Source organism: Centruroides sculpturatus, unplaced genomic scaffold (assembly GCF_000671375.1).
Source record: "Centruroides sculpturatus isolate CEXI.00-Female unplaced genomic scaffold, Cexi_2.0 scaffold104, whole genome shotgun sequence".
In the NCBI taxonomy this organism is placed as follows: domain Eukaryota; kingdom Metazoa; phylum Arthropoda; class Arachnida; order Scorpiones; family Buthidae; genus Centruroides; species Centruroides sculpturatus.
This window is the reverse complement of record NW_019384379.1, coordinates 559,671-573,407: the sequence shown is the minus strand read 5'-3', so window position 1 is coordinate 573,407 and position 13,737 is coordinate 559,671. Positions and strand designations below refer to the sequence as shown.

At 28.7% G+C, this 13,737-nt stretch overlaps 1 protein-coding gene across 1 annotated transcript in view; it reads left to right on the top strand.

The window, feature by feature from the left end:
• The window catches only part of LOC111617828 (PAX3- and PAX7-binding protein 1-like), an 89,403-nt gene that overhangs the window by 58,810 nt on the left and 16,856 nt on the right, over positions 1–13,737 (top strand). Inside the window, exons 11-12 of the mRNA XM_023359139.1 lie at positions 4,507–4,622; positions 11,164–11,282. Coding sequence (XP_023214907.1) covers positions 4,507–4,622; positions 11,164–11,282 — 235 coding nt within the window. The remainder of the gene's footprint in view (positions 1–4,506; positions 4,623–11,163; positions 11,283–13,737) is intronic.

Sequence of the window (13,737 nt, the reverse complement as noted above, 5' to 3'; positions counted from 1 at the left end):
AACGGACACTAGAGGCGCCCCTATCGTGTGTCATATTTCAAACATTCAAATTAACAATTTTAATTCTTATTTAAATTAACAATATGAATTATTATTATTCATTTGGCAATAAATTATTATTTGGTCAATATAACAATATAAATAATTCAGTATATTTGTAATAGGAATTTATTATTTCAGGGGCTTATATCTCGCGAAGGGTTGCGAGTAGGGGTATGGTTCCTTTGCCTTTATTGTTCGCACAGGGGGCTACAGTTTGGGAGGGTCACCACCTCTTCATCTAATCTTACCATTGGGACTTTAACAGAGCTGTACAGCATATTGATAGGAACAAAAAAGTCAAAGGAACCGTGCTTCATGGAAATTTGTAAACAATGCCCACTAGAGGGCGTCCCGGGCTACTAGTGTAATATATAACACATTTGAACAACATATAAAAGGAAAGATAAAACAGTACAAAGTTAAGTCATGTACTGCTAAAAAAATTGATCAAGTTTTGTTTGTTTTTTTTGATGGACTTGTTCTTGCCTTTCACCTAACTTTAATCATGAAAGAATGAAGAGTCATTCTAAAGGTTAGCTGTCATTGACAGTGAATAGTGAGAATGAATGAAAAACCAGAAAGCAATTTTCATTCACTTAACAAAATTGATTCATACTGTAGAATGTGAAAAGTGAAAATTTTTGGTATGTTGGACTGGTAGAATGACTTTCTAAATAGGAAAATTTCCTGAAAATGGCACCACATATAATGTACAGTATTATTTGCTTTGTTTTTTCCATTTTCTGGTGATTCACTCTCAGTGTAAACTATGCTTTATGGTACTGAAAAATATGACATATAAGTACAAAATTATATAAATTGAAAACATACAACTAAAGTGTTTTATAGTGGAGAAAGTACTGTGCACAAAATATTTAATGTATAATTGCAAAAAACATACAACTGAGAAATAAATAAACAGGGTTTAAAATTAGGAACAATAGTATAAATCCTTGTATAAATATTTTTTAAACAATAATTGAACGAGGGAGGAAAAGCATAATTTCAGTATTCTGTTTCTTGTATTGATTATTACAGTCCATTGGGTCTTTAATAGTAAAAGGATTCATCATTCATTGAACAAGGTAGAGGTATTCTCTTCATATATCTGTTGATTTTTGAGATTTTTCTCTATTAATGCCATTCATACATAGTTGTGAAAAGTAATGTTTTAATTTTATTCTGAAAACTTTCCTTTTAGTTGTTTATCAAAAATTTCTGTGCATATCTTGAAAATAATTATTCTCTTCTTACTATAATTTTATTTGTTAATGTCTAATTGTGNTTTAGTTGTTTATCAAAAATTTCTGTGCATATCTTGAAAATAATTATTCTCTTCTTACTATAATTTTATTTGTTTTAATTTTTTCTTCTGTCAAATTTTTATCTTTAATTATGTCTTATCTGACATAAGACATATATTTTAAAAATTTATTTTAAAAGATCTCTGAACTTAATTAGATAAAAGTTATGTTAGTAGAAGCCTAGGGGCCTGCATCTGTTGGCAGTAGATGAAACCTAAATGCCCTCATGTTGACATAATGATTCCTGGATCAACTAGAATAAAATATACATGAATGTAAATTACTATATTAAGAAGACAAATGATAATAATGCTTACACATAATAAAGCCAATGTTCATCATCCTACAGCAAACCATTTGATGTATTCATTTCTTTAGTTTCATAATGTTAGATGATAAGTATATGCAAACTTAAATACATTTCTTGAATGGTTGATTTATGCTGGACTTTCATTAATGAAGCCTTATCTCATTTCTCCAAATGTTTTATAAATTCTGGATTTATTTTCTTATAACAAAAATACAGTAATATGCTAATTAATATACAGAAAATTTTCAGATTTGTAAAATATTAAGTAATCTAAATTTTATATCAAACATTAATTATGAAAATATAATATGAAGCATGATTTAGAATTATAATAATTGCATAAATGTGATAAAACTTAAGTTTTTTAAAAATTTGTTATCCTAGCTGTGCTATAGGTGTTAATTATTAATAATTTATATAATTAATAAATCAATCAATTAGGTTTTAAAATGCTTTAAAAAATTGTTATGCTTTATTGGAATGAAGATTTCAAAATGTTCACTCTACTAAAGTATAATTTTTTTACAATTATGGGTTTTGATTGTGGTTTGGAGATTTTTAAAGTATTATTATTGAGTATAAAATAAAGTAAAATAAATTTATTAATGATGTCTCTTTTTTTTATTTATTAAACTATTGAAATATGAATATTAATTATTATTGTTTATAAAATATTAAAAATTATATTTTTATTTCAGTTTAAATGGTGATTCAACTCTGATAATTTTGAAAACTTCTAATATTGTCTATTGTCTTAAAATTGTATTTTTCATCTTTCTTCATTATCCTGAAACAGTTTGAATTTTAGTACTATAAAAACTTTTTCCTTGTTGTTGAAGTTAACTCAGGATACAATCCTGCAGGGATTTTTGTTGCAAATTTCTTTCTAAGTGCTCCTTTAAAGATCCAAACAGATAAAACTTGCTTGGAATTAAATTTGGACTGTAAGTGATGGTTGAGGACTTCTCGGCTGTTGCAAAAATTAGTCTCCTTCTGCTTCAAGGAACTTTTTCTTGAGCATGTTTCTCTTGCAGACATTGACATGTATTGCCTTCCAATCAAAAGTCAGTGCTTTAGATATCCATTGTAAAGACACTTTTCTGAACAGAAAATATTCCTGAATGATTGTTTCAGCACTAGCCAGGCTGTTGATAATTGCAGAAACTTTATATACTTTTATTCTTCTGTTCTTCAAAATAATCTGCTCAATATGGCTTCTGTTATAGCAGTTGTCTAGGTATGCCCACAGGATTCATTCTACACCTGATCTTAGTCTTTGCTAAACTTGTTGCATTAGCCACACACACATCATTTTGATAATATTTATTCTACATACTTGCCTGCAGTCTGTGGCATATTTAAGCCAATTTCATATTTTTAATGCCACCAATGTTCCTACTTACAGAAATATCTTCCAACATCTTATTGTCTGACTTACTCTGCATTTACACCAAAGGGAAGCATTTATTCTTGAAAGGAAAATAAAGGCCATATCAACAACTGTGACAAAAGATATACCAAAATGTACAGGGCCTTTTTGAATTGCCCTCATATACATACACACATATATATACAGAGTGGTGGTCTATTTTAATAAATTTACTGAAATAACTTGAAGAATACAAATCCTACAAAAAAGTCATTGAACCAAAAATGTTAAACTTCAAGGAGTTTACAAGATGGGGCCATTAATTTTATCATAGATAATGCCACAATTGATGAAAATGGTCAACTTCCTGTTGGTAAATGGGAATCCCTGTTTTTTATTGTGTATTATGATTCTAAATCAAAAACAAACTTTTAACTAAATATTTATTTCAAAAGATGCACTTATTAGAAGTTATAAGCATTTGAACTTTGTATGACTGCCATATCACATACATGTCTGTGGATATCAGGAAGTAGAATGCTAAAAATCCTTATGAAACTATTATTATTTGGTAGAATCACGTAGATTTTTTGTTACTATTTATATAATATATATATGGGAGGATCCAAAAATAACTGGATTTTTTGTATAAAAACTTTATTTATTAACTTTTTTACAAAATTATTTCAGTCACCTTCAAAGTACTCTCCATTAGATGCGATGTACTTGTGAAGTCTTTTTCCCCACTGTTTGAAGCATCTCTGGAACTCTTCAACTTTGATATCATCTAGTGCCCTTAGCGAAGCTGTTTTTACTGCCTCCACATCATCAAAACGCTTCCCTTTTAGATTTTTCTTCATTCTCGAAACAGAAAAAAGTTGCATGGGGCTAGATCTGGTGAATACAGAGGGGGGGGAATGACAGGCCATCCCTGAGAGGCCAAATAGTGAGTCACTCATAAGGCCGTGTATGCAGGGGCGTTATCATGATGAAGGAACCAGTCACCTGATCACCAAAGTTCCGAGCGTTCTTTGCAAATCCTTTCGCAGACGTCTTAACACTTTTTTGGCAGATTTTTTCAACGTTTTCATTGTTTCGAGATGTTGAAGGACTCCTAGAACTTTGCAGGAGGAACAAAATAACAGTAAGAGAAACACAGCACTACACTCAAACATAAACCTACAAACTGACACCCTTTAGACAGCTGTTTCGTGAAGGTCTCTACTAACCCCATGTAACCAGAGAACTCTCTACTACGTCTACGAATGGCAGTGTGCTCTCAGTTCAGTTTTTTTTAGGTTTCCCCTCATATCACTGATGTGATTTGATAATTCTTTTAAAATTTAACCCATTTCTATTAATTTCAAAATTTTTGTTATTTTAATATTAATTGTTGAATAGGAAATAATTTTTGTTTTACCAATAAATTTATTATTAAATGTAATATTAGTTAGATTAATTAGAAATTTAAAATATTTTAGGATGAGAAGAAGAAAAGCCAGAGAAATTAAGAATTTAATTGTTAAACATCATGATGGTATGTCATCAGATGATGAAGAAATAGATATTGATGTCTTGAAACATAAAGAACAACAAAGTAAATAAATTTCTGATTTTAAATGATTTTTACATATAAATTCTTATCAGCTTATTTACTTTAATATACCAAATTTATTGTAGTATATTGAATTTCTCTCTATGATGCCAATTATTTCTACATGTTGCACCAGCAAATTTTCAAATCTTCTATGTTCATGTAAACAGATTTTGATTATCAGTTTGGGCAAGTTTAGTCCCCATAGTTTTAATGTATTTTTAAGTAATAAGTATAGAACAAGATCATAGAATACATTTTAATATATATATTTATTTTTTAAATTGATATTACAGTAGAGCATCGATTATCCGACTCAATTGGGGACTGGGTTGGTCGGATAATTGAAAAGTCGGATAACCGAAAAGTATGAAAAAATCCATTATTAGTGTAGAATATTATTATATCCCATGTAATTAGTATATTAGTATATCGCTATTAACCTACTTCGTGTTGAATTTTCATCAATGTTAAACCTAACAAATTTTTTAAAAATAATAATCGTTGCTATTGTATCCTTAAAAATTATTTTATTGCTCACAAAACAAACAACCACTCATAATTACAAAATTAAGCCTCGTTTAAATACTGGCCTCCCTTTCATGGTTGAGCCAGTATTGCCAGCTAAAACATGCAAAAATTTAACAAAAATAATATTAAAGTAGCCAAGACATAGCCAAATATTGTAGCGCCACATCACTAGCGGACATTTGAATTTGCCAACTAGAACGCGGTCGGTTAACTAAGGTGACGGTTAATCAGGGGTCGGATAATGGATGCTCTACTGTATTTTAAAAACATAAAAGTTAAAAACTCTTTTAATATAAAATTCTTTAAAATTTTTTAATACTTCTAAAAAGTATTTTTAATTCTTAAATTTAATTTACCATAAATAATTATTTCATGCTTTTTTATTTGCTATAATCTTTCTCAATCTGATTCAAAACCTAATCATAGGTTATGTTTATAGATAATTGTTAGAGGTTTAACTTAAAACATTTTTAACATGTAACAGGTGTTACATGTTTATTACTTTATAAATATAATAAATTTTATATTATAATATAGGTACACTTAATTTAGCTTCTGGAACTGATGTAAACGTAATATATTGGAAATATTTGGTTAAATATTAGTCACTGCTAGTTTTAAATTAGTTTTGATGTGTTTGTTAGATGGTTTCTTGTTTTAATTTTTATTAAATTCATTGGGGAAAAACTATTTACATTCATAAGTTGTAGAAAATAATGTTGGAATTTTTACTGCATACTTTCTTAAGCTGGGATATTGATATATTTATTCATATTTTATGCGACGTGGGCCGCAAAAAATATTACTGCGGCCCAAGGGCCGTGGGTTGCCCATCCCTGTTGAAAATCATTAACAATTAATCATCCTAACCATTGTTATAGCAAATACCTGTAAATTAATAATTATCATCCATATTTTATTAATCATCACCATTTCTGTGCTTATCAAATTTTGTAACAGTACAAAAATTTTATGTTAACTTGTATGCATTATTTCCTAAACATTTACATCACAAAGAGTTGATAAGGGACTTGAAGTCTGAAATGCATACTCTAGGAAATAAAAATGTGATTTTCTAAAGATTGTCCTGTTTCTAATTGATAGTGTAATAAGTCTAGCGGAAAAGAAAAGCAGTCATAGAGTTTGTAAAATTGAATGACTATTCTAATTGTTAAAATTATAGTTTGTTAGTTTTAATGAGGAAGAAAACAAAGTCTAAGAATATAATGAAGTTAAAAATTGTAACATTACAATTTTAATTTAATTGTGTTTTGAATTATATTTTCACTGATATAATTCAAATTACAACACTCAACAAGAAATTTATTAAATTACAATAAATTATGTATATAAAAATAGTGTTTAGTTTAAAATTAGTGATTTAGCATTTCTTCAAAATATGTAAATATTTTTATATACTAGTTATTGTCCTTGGCTTATTCTTTTAATATGCTGTATTAATTGTAATATATTTTTTTACAATAAATTATTTATTGAATGTAGTAGCTAAGATATATTATGCTTTCCTTAAGTAAATTTTTCATTTTGTCAATAAAATTACACTCACTGATTAAAAATAAAAAATTTTGTCATTTTTTTTTCCACCTTGTCCAATCATCAGAAAACAATTTTAATTAAAATGACTTAAGATGACTTAGTTTATACAAATTTTTAATTTTTAAAAAATACCATCAGCCATTTTAATTAAAATTGTATATGTATTTTTTAGTTGGCTTATTATCAGTGAACGTTTTTTTAACTGTTTTACATAATTCTGCAGAGGCATATTCTACAAAAGGTTGTCTCTGTATAGAAAGACTGTTATTGTTTTCTGAAGATTGGACATGATGGAAAGAAGACAACTTAGTTTTGTTCAAATTTTTAATTTTTTAAAAATACTATTGGCCATTTTAATTAAAATTGTGTTTAGTTGTGACATTGATAAATATTAAAATTGCTTTCTTTTTTATAACATTTTTTTAGTTTTTATTGGGACATTTTTACAGTCCCCAGATCCTTCAAATAGAACATATATTATATTTACCTCTAAATAACAGACACCATTGTCCATAACCTACATTACAAAAATGCAAAGTTTTACTTTCAATATTTCAAAAGTATCAATTACAAATGGAATATTTTAAAACTAACACAAAGAATTAGTTCAAATACTCTTTCAGGGGACAAATTTCAACCTTAGGTGTCGAATAAAGACTGAGTAGGAATAGGAATAGAGGAGGGGGGCAGGTTGTGAAACCTGTACAATATTCATTATCTATTAGAGAAGACTAATCTGGTTAAGTTGTCAATCACCATTTATTGTTGTACTGTACATATTACTGTCTGAATAAATCTGTCTTACTGTTGAAATTAAGCTTACAGTACCAAGAAACCATAAACTTTTCCAAAATCATTCATTCACTTGACAAGAACTGTAGTATAGTAGTAATGAAAAATAAATAGTTTTAAGGTTAAGACAGCAGCAGTTATTTGGTGAAAGTTAAAAGATCATGTAACGAAGATGATTTGCCAACCACTTTAAAGTTTAGGAAGATATTCCATTTTCTCGTATTTATGATCTTAACAGCTTTATGGTGGCTAAAGTAATTTTTAATAAATCATTTATTGAATAAAGCAAAAATGTTGAAAAATTACATCTACTTGATAACTACAAAGTAGACAAATCATTATATTGATTTTTATTAGTTGCTTAGATCATAAATGACGTTATAAATGCAAGAATGCCGAATGCATTTTTTACCCCTTGAAGTGGCTAGCAAATTGCCTTTGTAACTCAAATTCGAACTGTCATCACCAAAACCCACCTTTGTCCACCCTTCTGTTTGTAATAACAGTTTCATTTTTCTTTTTTGTTTCATCACTCAGATTGTTTTTGATGAATTAATAATTAATTAAAGTATCCTATACAATCTGTTTACCATTTAGAATTCAATTAAAATGTGATTTTTTACAGCTGAAAAGATAAATAATATACTATGTATATATTTTAATTATATATGCTATATATACTTTTTGGTATTTTAATTTTCCTATCTACAAATTTGATGTTTTCATAATCCATTGTATTCTTCACTTTATAATGACAAGGCTAAAATACAATATGGCCTCATGTACCTCCAAATAGTGGACAAACTATTTGGTTCTGATGGTGTCTGCTATTCGTAGGTTATACTGTATTATTATTATATTTAACATTACTTTTAGTCCATTTAATTATTACTAATTTTATATTTCTAATTACAGTAGAACCTTGATTATCCGGACTAATTGGGGATGAAGGTAGTCCGGATAAGGAAAAATCCGGATAATCGAAACAAATACTTTAATTTGTCTTTTAATGATAATACAACACATTTTCTTTTCGATGACATATCAGTAATATTAAAAGTAAATATTGTACTTAAATCGTGATCAAATTTTCAAGAAACAAACGTTCGTATTGAATACTGACCAACGCTAACAGACTACCTATTGTTTAAAAGGCCCTCTGGTGGCGCAAGAAGACGGATTTTATAAAATAAAAAGCAGTTGAAACTGCATTTTTATGAATAAAAATTTGACAAACTATTTATCGTTTTATGACGAGTAAAATTTTTTCGTCGCGTTCGCGGCTTTTAAGTAATGCATAAACCTTCGAGGCGCGAGGCCCTTCGGACCGCGAGGCATAGGCGGTGGCCCACGTCGTCCATGCCTTACGCCGCTCTTGGTCATAGAAATAATGTACAGTAATTTGAATATAAATTATTTATAAATACGTATGTCAAGTTATATTTTTAATACTGCATAAAATATATTTATGTGTTTACGACCACTGTGCTGAGTGAGACGTTGTTGAAACAAAAAATGTTATGCATTCCATCAAGTACATAAACAGTGTCGTAATTTGTCAAGTCCAAATCAGCAAATTCGTAAAATTTTTGTTTATTTTGAACAGTCCGGATAATCGAAAATCCGGATAATGGAGGTTCTACTGTACTTGATTATTTAATTAATTTAGTGATAAACTTTAATGAAATATAACATGCATAATTTTATGAGTGTTATATTTTATTAAAATTTCAGTATAATTTTGATTGTTCAAACACTTAAATGTTTGAACAATCAAAATTAATAAAAATTCATAAATTTTGTTTGAAATTTGGCATATATTTGTATAAAGTAATCTTGTCTGATATAATTTTGTAATTAAGATAAAATATTTAAAATTCTTTATTATATTGATATTATTTATATAAAATAATTTGATATAAATAATTACAGATATGAATTAAGAAATTGTTTTCTATAAAATTCTTTGATGTACTCAGCTGAAGCTTTATATTGGGCATTTCTAATCTATTCACTAATGACTTCTGAGGAGTCAATAAATACTAGTTGTAGTTTAGGTTGTTGGTGAAAATTTTATATTTAAAAATACAGTAAAACTTATGTAAACTGGAATCACACAGTACCAAATTTTGTTACTAGGTTTAATCCAAATTAGTCCAAAGTGATTCCAACTTTAGATGGAGTATTCTAATGCAAGAATTGAGACATATTCAATTCTAAAAAAGTTCTCATCATTCCTGAGAACTTATGCTAAGTATTCAAATATCAAGTTCTTTGATGTGATTCTCATGAGTTCACATGATAACAAGAACAAATATTAGTAACTTGTTCTACTATTGGAAATTCAAATTACATTACAATATTACAGAGACCAAATTATTCTGTGAATAAAATCAAAACATTTAAACAATCCAGCAAATCGTTTTTTAATATCTTAAAAACGCTTTCGAACGCTTTAAGCGATCATCCTCAGTTATCATTTTGAATTGAACGAAGAATTCAAAATTTCAAAATGATAAGTGAGGATGATTGCTTAAAGCGTTCAAAAGCGTTTTTAAGATATTAAAAAACAATTTGCTGAATTGTTTAAAAGTTTTGATTTTATTTATAGTGTAGTTCCAGTAAGAAAGTATTTTATTTATTTATTATTCTGTAATCTGACTTTTGAAAAATTTTAATGCAGTTGCCTTAAAATGAACACTGATCAAATTTTGTCATTGTCACAATGTTAATTTTCATGAAATAAAGTAAACAAAAATTTTACCAGAATTCATTAAGACAAACTGTAAATTACTTTCACAACCCCCAACAAATAACTCAATTTCCAATTATGGTTGCTTTTTATACTTTTTGAAGTGAACAATAAAAAGTGTATCATTTTCAGTAAAATTCATTTTCTTCTCTTAGCAAGTAAAGATGGGTTTGACCTTTGATTGTAGAGCAATTCAAACATCTGGTTCAAACATTCTACTTTACTTAGAAAATGGGGGTTAAAGTTTAAGAATACCCACCCCTTTAAATGGATGCAGTCCCATGTAAACATGCTAGTTTGCATATCAGGGAGGGCATACAATGATGTCAGTTTTGACTACTTGAACCAAATTTGGCTCCTTTTTTACTCTTTTGGCACCAGAAAAAGGAGTTGGTGCTTTGACTATTTTTTGGCTGCATACATGCTGCCATTAATGAAACTCAAACTAATACATCAGAGTCTGCATAATAGTGTCAGGACCAGTCACGAGGTTGCTTGATGAAAGTGAAAGATAAAATAAATGAAAACAAGATTGACATTGATGTTCAGTCATCTAAGCCTTCTTTCAAGGATGCAACAGATGGAGTAGACACTATACACCACTATCTGCATCTTGAAAGGGATGTGGATAAATATCTAAAGATACATTCAAAAATGAAAAAAAATATATTTTCTACTTTTTCAGTCTCCAACAGAAAAAAAATCATGAATTTCTTTTGGCTTTGTGCTTCATGCTTAAATGGCAAATGCCATTTCCTCCTCATTTTGTTTGATATGAAACTCATTTAGAACATTACTTTGTTTTTTATAAATAAATTTAACTTTATTTATAAAATTTAGTAAATTAATTCAAAATATTATAATTTAGAGATTTTGATCACCTATTAAGCCTTAACTCCCTAAATTATATAGGTAATGGCTGGGTGACCAAGTGGTCAAGGTGGCAGCCTACTGCTCTGGGGGACACAGGATCAAATCCAGACAGGTTGAAAAGCCTCAGGAATTTTTCAAGTGATAGTCCATTTGGATATGTTAGACCCTGGCTGCTCCATTGTGGGCTTGCTGAAAGAGACCCTCTTAGCACCCACAGGGCAGAAGGAGTTTTAAAAAAAAAATTATACGACCTTGACCTTCACCTTGAAAATTATTAATACAAATTTTCAATAAAAGCAAACTAACAACTGTTTCCCTAGCAATTTGCATTAATGTGAGTTTACTGTATGTACTGTAATTAATTAATCATTAAAACTTAAATCTCTCTAATTATCTCTAAAAATCTCTAAATTATCAAGAATATTAATCAGTTTGTTTTTGAATACTCAGTAATTCGCATTTTTCATGAACTCTAGAGGGCGCTGTATTTTTACAAAATGCCTACTTTATCTGGGTCGTTTGTTAGTCGTCAATGTAAAATGAATTATATATTACTATCTGATATAATGAAATATGCTACTTGTAGCAGTTCATAGAGAAATTTTATAGAAGGAGAACAAAGTATTATTAGCAGGACACGTCATTTTATGTGGTATTATCGAGAAAAACGAGCAAGATCGTTCTGTACATTTTTGTGCTCTTTGTCTCCAAACATCAGCGTTGACTTCTATCCCACACAAAATTACTGGAATTTTAAAGTTTATCGACATATCATATAAAATTGAATAGAATTACATTTTATTGAAGATAATCCTATAGTATAGGTTAAAAACGAATACAAATACTAAATTATTTTATACTTAGACTCTACGCAATCTTTTTCAGTTTGATTTTTTAATACTATCGAATTACAATAATCTAAACATATTTATAAAAACATGATAGCATACATGACAAAATATAATCTTCAAGAGTAAAATGTTTCAAACATACTACCATATACTTCGTAACTTTTTTGCCAATTCTTAGCAGTCGAATCCACTCTTTCCGTCGGTTACATTTCTGAGATTCTCCGAATTCTGATTTACGAAAAATCATCTGTTTTTCATGTGGGAATACATGAAAACTTATATCGGGATCGCGTATGGCTTTGGAATTACAATTTGGAACACAACAGAAAGCTTTACTTTTGCTTTTACTATTCATCTCTACTGTTGACAATATACGAAGAACATTCAAACGACCCAGATAGAGTAGTTCTGTTTTTAAACACCAGAAGGCGAGCATCCGGTGAAAAACGCGAATAGTTAGTTACTAGCTTCTCCACTATCTATGTAAGAAAAATTGGCAACAGGTTACCTTATTCTCTTTTCTTCAACAAATTATATTCATTGCTTGTTCTTGAGAATTCTGTTCTTGGAAATTCATCCAATTCTTAAAAGTTTCAGACACTTAAAAGTATTTGATTCTTTCCTGGTTAATTCCAACAAAGACCAATATTAACAAAGTCTGTATGTCCCCTTGTCAGACAAGCTTCTTTTCTCTGAAAAGATTCAAATTCAATTCTTGGAATACAGTTTGTCATGATCAATGACCATTATAAGGAAATATCACCTCCACATGTGTGCAAATAAGGAAAAATCACCTCCATATACATCTAGAGGTGATTCTTCTACTTTATTCAGATTAAGTTGTTCTTTGTACCAGTGAACATTCTTTCATTTTCTTGTTAGAGTAGTTAGACTGGCGAAATTAAAATTTAACATATAACACCACTTTGTTCCAAAGATTTTTTTCTATTTAGGCATTTTCCATTTTATTCAGGTTCTGTTTAGGCAAGGTTTATTATATAATAAAAATAATTATGTATAATAACAAAATTGAATTTTATTTAGATATATCAATTTTGGTTAAATAATACATGCAATTTTAAACTTTAATTTGTTTAAATAAATAAAAAATATATTTCTTATTTGTTTTTTTTAAATTTATTTTATTTTATCAATTTTCTGATTTGTTTTTTTTTAAATTTATTTTATTTTATCAATTTTCTGATTTGTTTTTATTTTGTATTGTATGGTTTTATTATTGTATTTTGTATTGATAGAACAATGTTGGTGAATTAAATCTAATTTTGAAAAGGGGTTAACAAGTAAAACAGGTTGCAAATCTCTTGGTTTTATTATCTGTCCATATTATATTATTATTATTATGTGTTGGGTTTAGTGGGTTATACTCAGTACACACCTGTGGCTGTGTACTATGCCGGACCAGAGTCAAGGCATAGCAACCAAAACAAAACTAAAATTAAATGTGTGTGTCAGTGTCAGTGTCTGTATTAAGGAATTTCCTAACAATATGGTATGTATTCAATATAGTGGCCTTCTGTAGTGTGATGTATGTATTTATATTTAATTGTAATGTTCCCAGGCTTTTGTGTAGCGTGTGTGGTATCACACCTGTACAGGAGAGAACGACAGGTACAATAAGCAGTCTATTTATCCTCCACAGATGCCTGATTTCCTGGGCGAGTTCTGTGTACTTGCTAATTTTTTCAGTGCATGTGTTTTGTACATTGTGAGTGTTTGGAATGGCTATGTCTATAATGTATGT